General features: G+C 37.9%; 1 protein-coding gene across 2 annotated transcripts in view; it reads right to left on the bottom strand.

Moving 5' to 3' along the window:
• Positions 1-7,720: 7,720 nt before the first annotated feature.
• ANOS1 (anosmin 1) overlaps positions 7,721-20,396 on the bottom strand; it is a 117,026-nt gene continuing 104,350 nt past the window's right edge. For both annotated transcript variants that reach the window (XM_048493915.1, XM_048493916.1), the window contains exons 10-14: positions 15,321-15,418; positions 14,564-14,735; positions 12,139-12,359; positions 11,867-12,005; positions 7,721-10,831 (exon numbers count right to left, since the gene is read on the bottom strand). In XM_048493915.1, the coding sequence (XP_048349872.1) occupies positions 10,773-10,831; positions 11,867-12,005; positions 12,139-12,359; positions 14,564-14,735; positions 15,321-15,418 (689 nt within the window). In that variant the 3' untranslated portion in view covers positions 7,721-10,772. The remainder of the gene's footprint in view (positions 10,832-11,866; positions 12,006-12,138; positions 12,360-14,563; positions 14,736-15,320; positions 15,419-20,396) is intronic.

Here is a 20,396-nt window from a genome sequence, read left to right as displayed (position 1 = left end):
ATAAGTATCCAGAAAAGACAAGGGTCATAGAAGCAGTGGTTATGCCTTCAATGACACTGCCTACACCCTCAGACTGAATACACTGAAAAATATCTCAAAAAACCTATCCAGGTCAGCATCTTGGTCCCATCTGACCCTTTCACTGCTAATGTAAACTGTAAGCCTCTACAACCATGCAAGAGAATTTATCTGCAAAAAGTTGAGCAAAACAGTTATAGTAGGCCACCAAATAGTCCACCTCCTCCTGCATGTGAGATCCCAACAGACCTAGAACACCTCTTCTGGCATATACTGTGTAGAAATAATGGTGGTGGGAAAGTATTACTTATTTGCCACCATTGAGAATGCTTTAAAATGAGCCTCAGTCCATGTTGTATTGGATTTGTCACAACTGTTCTTGCATTATTGCTCTGTATATCTACCTTGTCTTTTCATTGCCCCTAGGCCCCCAGTAAAATGATGAGGTATCTGGCCTCTAACATCTGAGCGATGGTGCCTGGGTCACTTTCAGTAATTATGTGCAACAATAAAAATGTGGCATAGTCCAATCATCCATAAGTGATTAACCGCACAAACCATACTACTTAGCAAACAGGAACTCCCCCTCCCCACACACACATACTTTTCTTATTGGTACTTCATTAAGATAGAAGGACTGCAAGAAATAGGTGAATAGTACAATACCAAGAAAACTTCTCTGGGAGGAAGTGTTTCAGATATGTTTTACAGATTGTACAGTTTCTGTGCTTAGATGTTCTGGCTTCTGGCTATTCCACATACAGGTTCTAAAGCTGGCTTAGTACTTATACACAGTACTTTCACTCAGCCTTCCTAGTTAGAACCCTCCCCCCCAAATAATAATACATAAACTCTCTACTGAAGTAAATCAAAGCAAATCCTAATACCACAGACTCACTGATACACTGGAACACTTCTTTCCCCAGAAGATATTCCTAATCTAGTTTATAAAGGTTCTTCAGCTAGCCTGTTATTAAGCTGTTCCCACCTGTGCACTTTGTCAGTGTATTTGATTTCACACAGCATGCAGGCTGATAACCAGTAGAATCAGTCACTCACTTTGGCTGATCTACTCCCCTCAAGAGTAGACTCAGTTACACTCAGTTAAGACAGACAGTTCTTAACAGCACAAGATTCAAACCAAAAGCCTCTCAGAATGTACTAACCAGGGAGATAAGCTCCTTTCCCCTCTGCATAACGTTGTTACTTGCCCAATCAGAGTGCAGGAGGCCATAGCCAATCAGGTGGCTCCTCCATTTGTAGGCCTTTCCTGCCTCACTCTGAATGTAAACAATATGTTTCTGTAACAGAACTGCTCTTTAAAAATCATATTTCTACTGCAGTCCATCACAGCTGAAAACAGTTACAAATGACATTGTTGGCACATCTATCATTATGGCTATGTCAACTACTACAATTATTGTACTCTGTTGACAGTCCCAAATAGAAGTGTAACTATATTATGCTGATAAAACAATTGCATTGTACTGGCATAGCAGCTCTACAGGAAGACTACAGGATGTACATGTTAATGTACTGTGTGAAATAAATTTGCAACAAAATTTGTTCTCTGCTTGTATCTATTTCTGGACCTACTCAAAGTCCATGTCATCATTTTTCAGATAAGACTATACAGTTACCAATTGACTTGCAAGCTTCCCTACTTCGCATATAAATTCAAGCTTCATTTCACAAAACTGCTTCAAACATTACACTACAGCAGTGATAGCAAACCTTTCTGAGACCGAGTACCCAAATTGCAACCCAAAGCCCAATTATTTATCACAAAGTGCCAACACGGCAATTTAACCTGAATACTGAGATTTTACTTTAGAAAAAACAGTTGGCTCTGAGGCACGCGTTACTCAGGAGTAAGCTTGGTGGTAGTCGGTGGCTTTGCTTTGAAGCAACCGTGCAACTTTTCAAATGGGTGAATCACGACCCTAGGAAGGTTTACTCAGAAGCAAGCCCCATTGCCAGCAACCAAGCTTACTCCCAGGTAAAGGATTGCGCTTTAGTTCTTCGCATGAAAATCAGTGGGGTTTAACAGTGCTTAACAGGGTTACCTACACTGCTTCCCCAAAACTAGGTCTTAGGTTTAATGCTAATAATCGAGCCCAGCGGCTGAGGCCAGCCTAGATGTGTCATTTGCTTGTGCCCACAGAGAGGGCTCTGAGTGCCACTTCTGGCACCCGTGCCATAGGTTCACCACCACTGCACTACAGTGAAGGAAGAAGGTGCGTTTGGATCTCATAAAATCCCAGCAGCAAACTTCAAACTGTTCATTAATGACATTACAAAGAAGAGTAGTCATAGCATACTTAGAGCTGCAATCACTTCTCTTGATTCTCACCATTCACTTCTCTTGATTCCCACATTGGCCCCTTCATATCAAAATATTGCTGTTTCTGTTTGTGCACCCAAGTTCTATGCCTCTTCATAATATTTAATTATATTTTTCCTGTAAACCTTGATGGAATGTTGGGCAAGTTTGGAATGTTGGTAGCCTTATTGTCAAATGAGTGCATAAGGCATTTAAATAAACAGATCTTGTGATACTGCATCAATATTTTGTCAGAGGGTTTGTTCACAAACACTGCAAACCACAGAAGAACACATGTATGTTTCTGCTCGTCTCCCAGCAAATTCTTAAGTCCGCTGCTGTTCAAGTTCGTGTTGCAGACACAAGATGGGCAGTTTTGACTTCTGTATGATTCAATTTGTATCACAAATTTGTCCGAGGCATGCATAGAGTCATTCACATGAGGTTTCTATCAATCAGTTAAATAGCAAGATGGCTTTTACATTATCCTACAACAAAATATTCATTATTAATATTGAGGTGTTATTTTGTGAGTTGCCTTTTTTAAAATCACAATGAATGTAGTCACTTGGAGCTTGAAGAATAATTTTACACCCCTAAAGATAATGTAACAGGGAAATAAACACCCTCAAAGAATTTAAAAATAATAATCTATAAAATTATTTTGTTCTGAAATAATCTAATAATGGCTTTAAAAAACCATGACTGGTAAAAATGCTTGAAAATCTTCAAGAACTATATTTTTAATACAGCTGAAGTTTGGAGGATCCCAAGCAAAGTAAACTGAATGGAATTTAAGACACTCCCTTTTTGAGAGCATTTGATATTTAGTATGAACACGTGCAATTGTTCAATTCCCAAAGTCATTTTGAGGTAATTATTATCAGAACACTCTGAACTAGGCACTTTTCTCATTTGTGACAAAATATGTTAAAACAAAATGCAAATTATTCATGAGAGACATTCCAAAAAAGGTATGAAGTGACTGAGTACACATTTGTAGTTCCTGAGGGACAACTGTATAGCAAAGATTTAAAGTAGTGTCAACTTGTTGTATGATATTATCCAGACACAGGGAGCTTAAATTGCTCTTTTCTGGGTATCTATCCATCCAACTCCCTCTGTTATTCATTCACATCTGTTTAGTCAATGAACAGAAAATGGTTCACAATCTAGATCACGTAAGCCAAGAATAATACTTAGATCTTGCAGCATTTGCCAAGCTATAGGTGACAATGATACCTACCAGCAACATAGCTTTCAACCTTACTTACAAAACTATAGGTCACATACCAATGTTTGTTAAAAAACAACAACCACAGGATAACAATATGTTCAGGCCACAGCCATAAGATGCAATGCTAAGTGATTAACTAACATATGCTACCTACAATGTTCTGGTAGAAATCATCCTTCTTTGCTAAAATGGCTTTATTACTTATACATGTATATTTATGCCAGATAAGTTTTCCAATGAGCCAATGTATGCCTGGAAAACAAATTAGGTATTGATTCTCTGTTTTTAAAATTAGATTAGAAATAGTTGCAAAAGTATTTGGCTGACAGGTTTGAACGAATCAGTTTGGAAAAGTGACAACACTGAGTTCCATTAAACAATATTATAAAATCTTGTGAAATAGAGCCAGATATTCTGCAATATCACATATTTGATGCAGACAAAAAAACCTTAAGAGTAATCCAGCAAGAATGTATAGCTGTGGAGTGGCCAAGAGTATTAAAAGTAGATGATAGGCCATTCCTTTTTTTTCTTCTAGATGTCTGAGTCATCGCCAATAAGAAAAAAACAGGTGTTCAGATATTGTGTTGAAAACAAATATCTGCAAGAAATCTCAGATTATATCTTTGAAGCTTTTGTACAATTTCTTTTTCATAATTTAAAGTAATTTATTGATCCATAAAAAAGCTATGACCGACTGAAGCATCAGGGATGACAGGAATCACTTGCAGGAACGTATCAAGAAGAGAAAAATCAGTCTTGTCCTGGATAGCAGAGATTTTCAAAATGGTCCAACCAAGGAACCCTGTATGTTAAGCTTGGAAACCCTTTACATTGCAATGGATCCCAAATAACATTCTAGAACATATATTCAATTCATGTTGGGACATATCCAATTACTTTTGTTATTGTTAGAGAGGTGACAGCATATGGCAATTTTATTAACATAAATACTGATACAGATCATGTCCTAGTGAACTAAACATGCTAAGTATCAGTATTTATGCTAACTCTACAGCAGTGTCGAGGGGGGAAATGGTGCCCAGGTCCTGCCCCCACCCCCAACCCCTGTGATGCCCCCCTGTGGCACCCCGCCCTCCACTTACCTTACTTCAGCTGGCTGCTCCAGGCTCCTGCTGGCAAGGGGGGAAGGGGTGATTTTCCTACATGACCCCAATCGCATGCACCCGGAGTGTGCCTCCCCCAGCCCTGTGGTAGCTACGCCACTGCTCCAGAGGAAGTAGAGGCAGCATTCTTTCTACTACACTGAATGTATTGGATGCTTATCTCATTTCCCCTGCACCTGTAGTTTAGTTATTGTATCTTAAAGATGTCTCATTCTCTGTCTTTGGAAAGCCCAGTATTTTTGTTGTTGTGTTGTTTTTCAAATCCTGTTGTTGCAGTAAACTTTATTTAAAGAAATTCTGCATGTCACTTCCCCAACTCTATTAACAAATATTTTTATTTTATTAAACTTAATATCTTAATCTTCCTGAGCCAACAGCCAAGCTTAGACCAGCTAACAAAATAAACAACAATAAATTAAGTTGATCATAACATTAAAACATTAAAATCCCATTCCAGTTAGAATTAAATTATTTAAATAGTTTTAAGGTGCCAGTAGATATCCCAACTGTGATCAATAATACCCTCCTATCTCACTTTATATTAAGTTTACAACGAATTGGAGGAGGAGGGAAGGAGGAGGAAGGCCAGTAAAATTCGAGGAAAGTTGTCACTGCCTTAACCGAAAGCCTGGTGGGACATCTCTGACTTGCAGGCCCTGTGGAAATTGACTGAGTCCTGCAGGGCCCTCGTGACAGATAGTTCCACAAGGTTGGGGCCAGGATCAAAAACGTTATACTCTGTTTCACATAAAGATGATACCGTCGATTGATATATCACTGTCAAGAAAACTGTATGCTTCCACATTAGAATATAATCCCAAACTAATGTGAGAATTATCATTCATTTTAATGCCTTCTTCAAAACTATTATTTTGTGCATTATTGAACATGGTACTTTGATACAAGAGCATTTCTAGTTCATTGAATGACTAATACTTGCCTTTTGCAAACTGCGTCATACTTTTTCTTGGCAGAATGGCCCAAGGAGCAGGAGCAGGCATGTCTACTTCCCAAAATTGCCTGTACATGGCTTTCTTTTTTGTGCCCCCCCCCCCCTTTATGAAATGGCCTGCCTGATGGAATCAGGAAGGTTCCTATTCTTTTGGAGTTTTGTGAACTATGTATAGCTGAATTATTCACAATGGCATTTTTTCACAAAGATGCTTTAATAAAGGGAAAGAGACCGTGGACTATACTACGATGTATAGTAAGTATTATTGGTTGCTATAGTCCAAGCTCACATCATCTCATCAGATCTCAGAAGCTAAGCAGTTGACTTTGATTAGTATTTGTATGGGCAACCTCCAAGGAATACCAGAGTTGTGATGCAGAGACAGGCAATGGTAAACCACCTCTTGATTGAAAACCCTACAGAGTCACCATAAGTCAGCCATAACTTGGAAGCACAAAAAGGCATGGTCTTACTATGTTATTTCAGCACTGTTTGAAACATACTAATACTTACATTTTATTTCAGATTTCTGTTTGGTTTAAAATTTCTGCAATCCTAATCCTACTGCATATTCATCCTGTTGATTGTATTGATTTACACTGTTCAATCTACCTTGAGTCTTATTGACAAAGGTGGACTATAAAGAACAATATTATAAGATTTTCATTTTTCACTTGCCTTGTTGTTTCCGATGTCTCAAAGGGGCAAAGGCTTTGCCTCTAGATTTTTTAAAATGGAAAAACTTCCAACCTCATTTCCCACACACCCTTACATGGGAAAATACCTTGATGATTTGATGTACAGGAAGGTATTCCGTGCACAGTTTTTACCTCTATATAGCCCTCAAGTTGTAATACTCGAAAGTATGACTCAGAAATAAAGTATTGTTAGCTGTTGCCCAATTTTGTTGAAGATATCTAGCTGCTTGTTGAGATATTTGACACCTGTCACATCACTTGGAATTACACATATTAGTTATACAGCAAAATTTGTTGCTATCAACAATCCACGTATCCTTTGAATTTACTTCTCTTGTATTGTAATTGGACAAAAGCCAGTATTTTGGCTTTAGGACTTTCTTGGGAGACTGGCTCTTTTCCAGGTAATTAAAATATTACACCTGTAAATGAAGCATCTAAAATTTTCCCCCCTTCCCCCACTGCCCAAAGATTCAATACCAAAAGTACAGCTAATGAACTAGCTGCAATAATATCCTTTGCTATTGCTACTGTCATTTTAGTTGGATTGGTGCTAGAAAGCATTGACCATGAATTTTAAGGGACCAACATGTTGAAAACAATTCTGCTAACATTGAGACATACAAGGAGATAAAGGGGCATCTGTCACTGGACAGGCTGGAGTTTGGGTACTAATTCTAAGCCATGCGATTCATTGGTTTGATTCAATTGGTCATCTTAAATCCAGTATCACCATCCCTCCATTGTCTCAGAATTCTAAACTGATGAAAGAAACGGCTAAGCAATTTATGATAACTTTCTTTTTGTGCGACGTCTCAAATAATTTTATGATACAAAAGATTAAAATCAATGCATAGTCTTATGCATATTTCATTGTAGTCGCCACTATGTTCAAGATAGTACAGAAAAAACAGTAGCTTTTGAGATAATTGTGGTCAGAAGTGCCATTTGCTAAGTAAGCAGCTATAATAAGATTCCCAGCTGTCTGAATCAAACATTTATAATGCAGGATGCAAAAATCTGAGAACACAGAGACATACATGTTCACATGTCTATATTTATAAACTATTAACAGCACTCCAATAGTTTGTAACCCCATTTGTATATACATACACACGCATGCATGCACAAACTCACACTCCACCCAAAGATGTCTACTTGGGTGTTTACATATATCATATCCATTCATGGAACAATGAACTCCCATACTTTTCTCAAATAAAAATGTGTTACTCCTATGGAGAAATGAGAAACTTCCTGGGGCTAACCATACACATCTACAGTTCAATGTGCACATAGTTCTCTACAGAGAACTATAAAGGCAATACAAAATTAATAATGATTCCAAAGCAAATTACACACGTGTACATTTCCATATAGATGGGTTATTTATTAGTTAAACATCTGTACAAAATCTAAACAGGAAAATAAGGAGAAACTGAACAGCATACTATTTACAATATATTTTTACATTTTTTACAAGAATCATTCTCTAAGTAACATGACACACACAAATCAAACTTATTCTGTAGAACATATATAAATAAATATGAACTTTTAAAAATTGGACCATTATAAGAACATGATTTCTACAGCCAATTTAGTTAACAGATAAACAGTTCTGTTATCTCCACAGTACAATATAATTACATAGAAAGGAAAAATATTTTTTTTACATATAGAATCTCTGTTAATTACTTTGTAAATTGTACTTTACTAATATATTCAATAGAGATGATACAGTTATATACTTCATGCCTATAACTGAGCTAAGAGTTCTGGCATGCAAAACCATATAGATCCATCAACATCTGTTGCTATTAATTATTTTTTTTAATAATGTTTTGAAATTTAAAAAAAAACATGCAACGACTTATTCCTGGATTATAACTCACAGGTGTGTATGACATATTAACTTGCACATCCACAGATCTTGATGAACAGATGTAAGAAGACTTGGCAAAAAAAGGATACTTAAAAATAAATAAGTTAGTATCTCAACAGTTTTGAGAGAAGCACCACTTGTTTTTTAAAGGGATAGCACACCAGAATGGAACCACCTGGTCCCTGTCCTATATTTTTGAGCTCTGATTGAAGACATGTAATCTTCTCAAACCCTATTTATGTGCAAACAATACAGACTTCATACTTCAGCGACTCTAATACAATTTTAGCATCCATTTACCTATCATAAAAAGGGAGGGAAATAACGCAGAATATATATGAAAATTTGCCTCTGGGTTTCTGAACTGGTTCTGTATCAGCTGGTTCATACATATACCTTTTCTTCTTGATTTCTTAAAACATGATTAATTGCCACTGTGTCAGACATGTGAAGTCCTATCTGTGGGCATTTTTATTACCAGCGTACATCATCAAATTGTAAACATGCAAGTTAAAAACACCTCAATGATTCCCAGAGCGAGACAGATGTTAGATGAAGTCTATTTCTTCTCTATTCAGTTTCATCAGTAACAAAAGAAAAAATGCACTTGTTGATATGTGAATGCATACAACCTTTAACATCTCTTTCACCTGCACACTACTGTTCTCTTCCACAGAACATCTGACATGTCAAGTGATATTAGTTGAAATATTATTTTTCTGTGATGATCAAATCTGACATGTCAAGTGATATTAGTTGAAATATTATTTTTCTGTGCTGGTCAAATCCTTATGGTATTTCATACATTTCAGTCAACAATAACCTATATTTCCATGCACCAGTTATGGAATGGTTGTTCTCAAATCTCATAAATGCTTAGGGAATAACTCTCTACTTGATCTCTAATACAAAGCTGTAATAGAAGTATGATCTTTCTTTTTAAGAAAGAAGTTTAGTTTAATTCTCCTCTGATCTTTCTAAACAACTTAAAATTTCCAGAAAAAGCCTCTTTTGTAAATTATGGAGAAACACATAAACATGGGAAAGCGGTACAACCCTACTATTCACCAATTAAAGATGGGAAGACGGAACAGCTAAATCTTTCAAATGTTGGTTACCATACTATTCACTATATAGGATACAATGTTGTTAGATAAACAGAAACTGTCATCCATGTTAAATGTGGGTCATAAAATAATGGAAAGGGGGAAAAACCATTGGTTGGATCTAATTACTTTTTCTACTAGGAAACAGAAAAGAGAGTTTGCCTCAAAATATGCTATGCTGAGAATTACGTACATCTGCATGTAGCAAATCATATAGGTTTACATGGCCAAAGCAAAGACAAGCATTGGTAAGACTGAGTGGAAAAGATGGCTGAATCTAACCCTGGGTACTGCATTACTGAACATATGTGGAATTGCTTGGGATAATAAGGTACTGCTTGTCTTAGAGGAGTTACTCACATCACTAATGACACAAATTTCAATATTTAAGAGCACTTCAAAGTCTGTCATCCTGATCCGAGCCCTAAATGCACTACAGTTACCAATTCCGTATTAAACTCTTCCTTGTGTGGGGACATCTGTTGAAGGAAAAACCCTGTGCGTGCTTTTGGTACATACAAAGCTGCCTCCCCATCAAAAAGGAATAGGCAAGCCATGACCAGCTGGGGTGCCCCATGCATATTTTACACAAATGTCTACTGTTTAGTTAACTGGATAGTTATTAAATAAAGGAGGGAGAACAGTTAGTCTTGACTCAACCGCATCTTTGAACTCAATGTCATCATAATCCTTTTCATATATTTGTCTAAGTGGCATTTAAAGATATGAGATCATAATCCACAATCCACTTAAGCCAAAGCACATTCTTTAATATACTTATAAACCACTTTTCTATCAATGCACTGAATTTTTACAACTGTTATCTGGGGAAATCTGCATTCAGGTGTGAACACCACATGCAAAAACCAATAATTCCAAATTTTTGACATTTTCCAATATTGGAAAAGATCACAAACCTGTTATTTCTTCTGTTCTGCTATCATACATTGATTTGGATATTACAAAACCAAAATATCAATATAGGCAATTTCATCATTAATTACAGGTTTTGTCTGCTACTGCACCTTGTGACATATTTGATTTTTTCATCTGCTAACAATTTAACTATGACATCTTGAATCATATTATTAAGTTTAAAAATGGAATAAAGAAAGGTGTAAAAATATTTGATTAAAAAAACTTGTCAGTGTTACACATTGTATTTTATGATGACAAAGAAGTATATTCAATATACTTTTATTTTCACACATGATGAATCTTTTTTATATGCACTCAGTTGATCCTTTCATGACATTTCAGCCTGGCATTAGTACAAATATGCTTGCTTCGGTCCACATAATATAGATGTATCTAAACAATCTGTCCACCAGAAGTATAGTTATTCTGTATTTCAGTATAAGCATTTTTCTGATCTTCTTGCAAGAGCTCAGTTAATAATTTTTCCAGCTAATTGATCCAATGAATTTTAATACTTTTCAGGTGGTGATTTGTAGTGATGTGGATGGTGCTGTTTCAGATGTGGTCCTAAAATGTACAATTGCTAAAGTAACTACAGTTTGTAAGCATGCACGCAAACTTTTATGTTAATTTTTGTAGAAAAAAATACAGTAATTATATGATATTTCACTAACTTGAAAAACTACCAACAGATTTGTAGTAAAATGGCCTTAGTTCATTAGGTGCTATACCTTTGATCCAACAGCGTTTCCTATAAGGAACGGGAGGGGAAAGTTTCCTAATTTTCCCTCCTGCTATAGACTTGCAGACTGTCTTTCATACTGTTTCTGGCGTTCCACTGATTAGCAGGAGTGTAATTTCGGGAGCTAGAGAAAACTAAAGTGGGAGAGGGTGGCAGGGAAGTTTCTTCCATTAAGACTCAGATCCATTAATTTTACTTGGGATCCAAACCATAGCTGTGATTTAGAAACCCGTGATTGAGCCTTCAGTATAACAACATGCTAAGAAGTACACCAAGCTTGAGAAAGTATATGAAGTATAATTTTCATCCCTACGTAAAGTACAGTTGCCCAGCTCCTGCCTGGGGAAGTACATTTTCCAGGGTTACTGATGCCCAGGATGAAAATTAAGTTCTATTGCACTTTGGATGCCACCAAGAAAGTCTGTGTGGGATAATGAAGGAGAAGTTATCAGAAACTAGACTATTTTGAATTGAGGCTGATCTTTGGAAGGATTTGTTGTAAATTTGTAATGGATTTAATGGACTCTAATTCTGTTTTTTTCTACCATCAGGACTGACAATAGCCTGACTATGGCTTGCAGATATCAGGAAAACAAGTTATCCTCTCAGCCAATTCCATGAAGTCAACCCATCTGAACAGCTTTATTAGTGCTCATCAGAGTATATAAACAATGGATTACACATTTCTACAGCACACCCAGTATTAAGTGTTGTAGATTTCAGGTGCGTGATAAATTTTAAACTAAGCAGTATCATTCAGACTGATTCTCTACCTACTTTTTCTGTATGCACAGGAGGGAAACAAATCTCCTTCTGCATACATGTGAGTCAGTCAAAAGTTGTATCTGGTCAACACTCACTGTGTGGAGATGTCAGTAAATCAGGTGTTCGGAACGATTTGATTATCGCTGGTCCTTCTCCACTTGTTGTCAGCACTTGGACTTCCAATCGGTAAAGAGTTGATGGCCTCAGATTGGGCACAGTCAGAACATAGTGATCCTTAAAGCAAAATAGGAGCAATTATCTCAAGAGGAAAATGGTATTGAATAGACTTAAAATTCTCAACCTCACTGAGCTTACACAACTGTCCTATCAACTCCTCCCCCACATCTGTAAAGCAGGAGACACTTACTACTGGCAATATTTGTGACTGTGAAATAATACTGTTGGGCAAACTGTTTTGTCTGCTTTCTGTTGTGACCTCTGCCCAAGTGACCTGGAATCCTGTCATGGGTTGATGAAGATTTTCTTTGGATATTTTCCAGGAAAAATGGCCAGTAATGTTTATGTCCTGCACAATGAAAGAGGCAGAGAGATTCTCGGGTTTTGCCAACACTTTGGGGACAATTGAATCTGAAACAAACAACAAGCAATAAAATGTTAGCTTTTCTATCAAGGCTTCAAAAATAATTTTTAAACTAGATACACAAATAGCAACATCTTCAGATAATATTCTGTGGCTTTACCTAAATGCATAGCAGTTTTTCATCTCAGATAATCAAGAATACAGAATTTAGCAATAAATGTATTCTACTCTCAGAACTGCTCAGTTTGGACCTTTGTTTCTTTTTTGACCTGTGCTGTTTCAGTCTAAATTCTTCCTTTACTAGATTCTCCTGTTTTGTATAGACCAAAATATCCTGCTTGATGAAATCCTACCATACATCCTACAACTCTGCCAGAGAAACAGTCACTTAATTTGGAAGAAGTCTTCAAGCTATTCTAAGATGACTTGTACTCAGTATGGTCTATTCTAACTAGCAATTGGTATCTAGAAAGAAAGATTTTTCTCAACACATGCTGAGATCTTGTACCAGCAGATCTGGTACAAGGGACTGAATCGGATTTAAAAAACAGCCACTTTTTGGTATCTCCACTAACTCAAGGTGCTTACATCTTCCTCTTCCATAACCATTAGCCTCCTTTTTTAATTATATTAGCACAATTCATTTATTCTTTTAAAAAATCTTATCTCATTTCTGTTTACTCTGATTTAAATTTCTATTTAAAGTTCAGTTAAAATTGCCTCAAATCAAGAAGAAGTCCGTCAAAGAAATCAGTATACAGACGACACCCAGTTGTACCTGTTGGGGAACAGCTGGCTGGACACAGTCCATGAAAATCTGGCTTGTGATCAGAGGCTATGGCAATATGGCTAAAGCAGAGCCAACTGAAACTCAAGCTGTCAAACATGGTCCTGGGATTGGGTTGGGGAGGTCTGGGTTAGCTCCCCACTTTTGACTGAGTTCAGCTGATACTGGCTCCAGCTGTCAGGAATTTGGGGGTCCCCCTGGGTGTCTCCCTCTCTTTGGAAGCTGTCACAAATACTGCCAGAACAGCATTTTTTAACTTTTGCTAAGCCTGGCACCTGACCCTTATCTGTCCTGCACTGACAGTGCAGTGATCCATGCAACCGTCAGTGATCCACAGTGATCCATGCAAATGTCACCTCTAGATTAACTACTGCTAGACTATGCCAAAAGAATAGGAGCTCTACACAGGGCTGACCTTGTTGCTCTGGAACTGATCCAGAATACAGCCGCGAGGATTCTTATGGGGAATCCCATGAAGAGCTCATGTATGGCCAGTGCTCCACCAGATTGAGTACTGGATCACATTCAAATTTTTGGTCTGCGACCCATATACCCTTCCAGATATGCCTCTCAGAGAGTGTTATGCATGTCTGATAACAATTTTTTGGTAGTCTCTAGTCCTAAAATCATCTAGCTGTCCTTGGCCAGAGCCAAGGCTTTTTTGGCCCTGGTTCTGGCTTGGACAGACTCTCTCTCTTGTGAGACCTATGCCTTGGAGGACTTGGCACAGTTCTGCAAGGCTTGTAAAAAGGAGATGTTCCACCAGGCTTTTGGCTGAGGACAGCAATGGCATTATATATTAGCTGGCCTCCTTCCCATCTTCCATTTTGTTTCTTTCCTTCTCTTCTCCTTCCTTTTTGTCCTGGTCTCCTTTTCCCTGGAGCAGATGAGATTGTTGCATGCCTGACTGTCATAAGAACATAAGAACTAGCCTGCTGGATCAGACCAGAGTCCATCTAGTCCAGCACTCTGCTACTCACAGTGTCCCACCAGGTGCCTTTGGGAGCTCACATGCAGGATGTGAAAGCAATGGCCTTCTGCTGCTGCTGCTCCTGAGCACCTGGTCTGCTAAGGCATTTGCAATCTGAGATCAAGGAGGATCAAGATTGGTAGCCATAGATCGACTTATCCTCCATAAATCTGTCCAAGCCCTTTTTTGAGCTGTCTAGGTTAGTGGCCATCACTACCTCCTGTGGCAGCATATTCCAAACACCAATCACACGTTGCATGAAGAAGTGTTTCCTTTTATTAGTCCTAATTCTTCCCCCCAGCATTTTCAATGAATGCCCCCTGGTTCTAGTATTGTGAGAAAGAGAGAAAAAATTCTTTTAGCCTACCAATGTCCTATTAAGGAGTATAGTTATGGCAACATTTTATTGTGTTAATTAGATCAAAACTGTGGTTTTAATTATGTGTTTAATCTATATTTTAATCTATTCTGAATGTTTTCAGAAATCTACTTACCTCCTTCAGTAGGACAACTTATAAGCTTGTGCTTTTTTCCTTTAAGATCAGAACAAGATGGCGTAGTAAAGTAAATACTTTCAGCCTTCAACCGGCCTTTGGACCTTGCTGGCTGGACTGTAACTTTGTATTTGCATGAAAATGACAGATTCTGAAGAATTATATGATTTTCCTACAAGAAGATAAACAGTTTATAGGCAGATGAAATCTAGGAAACTCTTTATTTCCCTTTTGATAAATTCAGCTTCAGTTTATCCTCATCCCCTCATCTTAATCAGTATATACTAAAATTATCTTCATTTACAAAACAAGACAAATTATTCATTAAAATATTTTTGTAGAATAGTTATTTATCATGTGCGTAAGTTGTCTTCTTCAGTTCTATTTACTCCTATAAGCCATAATCACACATCACTTGAAGGAATTTTGGAGATGGGCAATAGTTACATTTGTTTTATGAACTATGCACTGCCTTAAACACTGTCAGTCGAAATAAAGTATACAATTATTTTAAACAAATAAAAAAGCTTTACAATCTGTCCATCTCCTCTTGACCATAACTGGTACCTTCTTATGACAGCAGTGCTAAATGTACTATGCTACCATTCCTCTGAAAATAATTAAAATGGAGGATAATAGGAGGTTGTCAATAAGGTTTAACTAAGATATTTTCCTTCCTTATGTGTGTCTTTGGGGATCATTACCTTGATTCCATTTTCAGTTTACAAGTTAGTCAGAAGATTAAACTTCCACTTACATATGTAATATCACTGGATTTTTCAATCCCTTTTGTTTCATTGTGTGTACAAGATTCTGGGAACCACTGGACATGGTATCTACTCCTACTGGCAGCATCTAAGTGAAATAAAAAAAATACAAAGAATATGTGCTAAAGATCCCAGCAACTTTTACTGGCCTCTGTTTTAAAAACAGGATACTGTTGACAATTATAATATGTAAACAAGAAAAGCACATTTATTATGCATAAGGATTTCAGTTGTCACATAATGGAAAAGGGACCCCATTAATGTTGTGATGTAGTAAAAATGCGACAGGAAGCCAACATAAATTAGATGGACTGAAATTTAAGAATCAGTTGTCATTTTCAGTCAAAGGACCCGCACTCTGTGCTCCACAAGACAAAGATATGACAGAAGAAGAGAATCTGTATCAATTATCTATTTGTAAGTACAGGGTTTAGCAATATTTCTATATATCACCATTTCGGATCACTAATGTTTGGGAGTATGTTTTACTACAACTGCATGCTTAAAAGGTTTTAGAATAAACCCACCTACACTATTTACTTAGGATTTTAAACCCCATTTTTACTGCAGTGCTTTACTTCATAGTTAGTGCAGCTAGTGTCCAGTTTTGCTTATTTGCTCAGAGACATGCCATCAGAACAAACACACTCCTTGCCAAAGTTCTATTAAATTTGTCATCACCAGAATGCAGTTCTAGCATTTCTTTGGGGGGAACTAATACTCATTATATGAATGTTTAGTAGTCTATAGCGTTCAAAATAAAGAATGCTGTGCAGCTGTTATACATAGTCATAGCTCCTCTGAAGCAAATGAAGGAGTAATTTTTGAGAATTATTACCTCCCACATATGTTTTTCTTTTACAATGATTTCCCTAATCCCATATATAGACCTGTGTTCTCACATAACTGAAATAACTTGGTTTTTAAAATTCATAGGGAATAGCTAAATGCATTTAAAACTCTTCCTTGCTATGTTTACAAGCACTGTTTGCTTTCAGTACAAGCTTGCAAAGCACAACGTCTTTTAATGTTTACATTAAAGATGAAATAGTGCTGATTGAGTACAGATGAAAAACGAAGGCTTTGAATAGATCTCATTTGTAAATAGAGAACTGTGCAAAGCAGCTGAATGTCATTGTTGATGACAGATATAGATTGTCTAATTGGTATGAAAATCACTTCTTGATTAATAGACACTTATGCAAGAAATTTAAACTTTTGTTGCAACTACTGAACGAACTGATTCAGCCACATGTTCTATTTTCCACTTATCCCTGTTCACACTTGTAAATAAGTTCTTGATTTCTCCCTTTCTGTGACTGTTGGAGGAACTTCAAAGCCAAATTTGAAAGAAAATCAAGTGGGTTTTGATATTACTGTTGTCATCTTATATTTTTGTATTGATTTATTGTCATTGTTCTTCAGTGAATACTTTTTTAAAAAATGTGTACTTGTGTGATCCTTTTCCTTAGATTAATTTTTGTAATGTATGATCTCCCTATAGCATTAACCCTGGTATATCAGCAAAGAGGACCTAGTCAGCTCTCCGTTCCAGTTTTGCAAGTCATTATAATAAGAAACCTTGTAAGTCACCAACCAACCATATGAACAGATTCTGAGATTCAACACTAGCCTACAGAAGTAGTTATTAGTGGTAAGGACTGCTGCCTTTTTCTTATGCATCGTACGAACTATTTCAGGCTGGTACAGCAAAGGAAAATTACTAGAGTTATCAGGATAATGGTCTATTACTTGGAATAGCCTGTTGATCAAAACATTACAAAAGCAGTCCAATGCAGTGTTTTGTCTAAAACTAGACATTAAAATAATAATTTCGTGATCTGTGGAAGTGGTCATTGGCTATAACAGTCTCCTGTGTGAGTATTCAGAAACAGGTTTTGCAGCGAAAATTGCAGTCCCTTGAAATATGATGCTATGTGTAACGTGCAGTCAAGTCACAAACAGCTTACAATGACCCAACGATCAGATCTATGTGGAGAAGTGGTGTACCGCTAATGGGGACATGGGGTATTCCATGTCCCTGGGCGCACGCCATTTGATTGGGGGACGACAACAGGACCTAGCCACTCCCTCTGTGCTACTTAGGTGGGGGCCACGGCTGCAAGCCAGCTCCTACACTCCTCAGCCTTCCTGCTGACAGGGAGGCCAGCTGCAACCCACCTGAGCTACCTGTAGCCGAGCCATAGCCATAGGCCAGCTCCTTCCCGAGAGCTGGTCTCCCTGTCAGCAAGGAGGCTGGGGAGACAGGAGCTGGCTTCAGGCATATGCCTGAGCTGTGGCTGTGGCTCAACAGCAAGCAGCTCTGGGGGGGGGGGGTCCACCAGCTGAAGAGTCATATTATCTCTGGCCCACCAGGCACCCCTCAGCCCAACCCCACCAAGCTGCTCTTTTAGCTGGCTAGACTGCTGCCGGGTGCCCTTCGGCCCAGCCCTCCCAGGCTGCCTGGGACTGCCACCACCAGAGCAGCCACCAGGCCCCGGGCGCCATTACCCCCCCCCCCCCGTACACCTCTGGTATGGAATATTGTGTACAGCTCTGGAGGTCTTTTTATAAGGAGGACTTCAGACCAGGTACAGATGAAAGCAATGATTATGATTAGGGGTTTGGAGACTAAGCCTTACAAAAAGAGTCTGGGGAGGATTGGCAACATTCAGCCTGGAGAAAAAGATGTTGAGGGAAAATATGATTACTCTTTGAAAGTATTTGGAGGACTGCTGAGTGCTGTTTCAGTAGGTAGTGGAGAATAGGTCTTGTATTAATATGTTTAAACTATGGATGGAGAGATATCAGTGGGATATTAGGAAAAGCCTTTTAAACATCAGGGCAGTTCAGCAGTATAATCAATTGCCCAGAGATATCGTTTAAATGGATATTAGATAAATCAGGATTATTTTAGGTCCTTCGGATGGTGCAGGGGGTTGGACTGGGTGGTCTTAGGCCTCTTCTAACGTTTTGATTCTATGAGCTAAGCATAAACCAAGATCAGAATCTTTGTGATTGAAATCAGATTAGAATCATGAAAGTTCTGGTTTAGGGTCACATTATCCACTAACTTGACTCCTGCTATACAAAGGCATGCTTGTGTTTTCATGAAAACTTTGCATTGTACTTTGTTCTGTCCCACGGTCCATACGAGAGAAACTTAATAAATGCAGGTATTTTTAATTATTTAGAAAGAGAGTTAAAAGTTGTCAACAAAAATGCCTCTCTGCTTGGAAATTAATATGGCTTTGATATCATTAGCAGAGAACAAAATGAATGGATAAGCAATCCTATTAATTCTATAACAGAAAATGTTTGCTTAAAAGGCCTGAGGCAGCAATCCTTCATCAAGGGACTAGTCTAATTAAGCTCAGTTACATGAAATGGGCAGCATATATTTGCCCCCTAGCATTTTGCAGGGCCTGCAGGTTCATAAAATCCTACTGTTTTCCCTTTTGAAGAACGATAGCACAAAGAAGCTATATATTTTCAATAAAATCATATGATTTATACTTTTTATGAATTTACTTTAGCTTTTCATGCATGGTCATTAACTATTTCAAAACAACAAATAAGCAGACATAGTTGGCCAAATAGCAAAGCCTAAGGGATGAAACCCAAAGTACTATACCCAGTCTATAAGATAAGTAAATGCAACAAATGCAAACCCCCCCACAAAAATACAATGAATGTACACATTTAATATTTTGTGTAACCTATATTCCTAGCAGGAAGATACAAAAGAATGCGGCATGAATAATGCCAATTATTATCCTATGGACTTATAGTACCGTATATACTCGTGTATAAGTCGACCCGCATATAAGTTGAGGCACCTAATTTTACCACAAAAAACTGGGAAAACTTATTGACTCGCGTATAAGTCGAGGGTGGGAAATGCAGCATCAATTGAGGCATCAGTAGGTTAAATGTTTTTGAATATTTATTTCAAAGAAAAACAGTAAACTGGCTCTGTATGTGGAAAAGAGGGCCGCACAACAAGAACAATATGGTATCCAAACAAGCTAATTGCTTTAAAAAGTACATTCCCAAAACCTTACCTCAACCAGCAACCAAGCTGAAACACAAGAGTTAAAATCCTTCAAAACTGGATTCCTCAAATCATCATCTGTATGTCCAAATGTAATCCAACTTAGATTTTAAGGAGGGATATTATCAGAAAAAATGAAAAATCTACTGGCCATTAGCTTCCATATGGCAAACAATGGGGATGGGGGGCAGCATCCCACGGAATTGAGGGTCAATAGCACTACGGATCCCCTCACCCAAACTTCTGAGAGCCAGAAGCCACTGTGGCTGAGTATCATAAAGAGACTCTCCCTGGCCAGACCAGCCAGGCCTTTGAGAATGAATGTCAGAAGAGATCCCAAAGATTATGGACCCTCAAAAGGGTAGCCCCATCTACTACACTCAACTCCCATTGAAAACAATGGGGAGGCTGGGGAGGCACCTCCTTTGGGGGGGTCCATAACTTTGGACTCCCTGAACCGGAAGACTCTTTACCAAACTCTGGCTGAAGAGTATCATCCAGGAGGAGTCTTCCTGAGGGGAATTACTCCACAAGAGAATTTTGGTGCCTCTAGCATAAAAACTGTGCCCCCTGCTGGCTGGCAAAGTAAAAACACACAAAAATTTTAATGACCCGCATATAAGTCGAGGGGAGCTTTTTCAGCATTAAAAATGTGCTGAAAAATTCGACTTATACATGAGTATATATGGTAATCAACATCTTGTAGAAAACTCCATAGTGGAAACATAAACTTTCTAGATCCACAATGAAACTAAGTATCTTGTACTACTTTCCAAGGTCTGTAATCAAGGTAAGTATCTTGCAGGACAGGTTCCTCGGTATACTCCTGTTTTGTGGGAGTACTCCAACTTCTTCAGCAACATGATGTTATCTTGCCCACAGTCTGTGAGAGATCACTGTTTCAGTTAATTTGCGTTAAGTTAATTTGTTTCAGTTAATTTGTGTTAAGTTGCATTTTAAAGATGTGTCCCTTTCACTGTTGGTCTTAAAATGTGCAATGTCTAATGCACAA

The sequence above is a fragment of the Sphaerodactylus townsendi genome, linkage group LG04, assembly GCF_021028975.2.
Source record: "Sphaerodactylus townsendi isolate TG3544 linkage group LG04, MPM_Stown_v2.3, whole genome shotgun sequence".
NCBI lineage: Eukaryota > Metazoa > Chordata > Lepidosauria > Squamata > Sphaerodactylidae > Sphaerodactylus > Sphaerodactylus townsendi.
The sequence above is the reverse complement of the archived record's forward strand: the minus strand, read 5'-3'. Positions and strand labels throughout refer to the sequence as shown.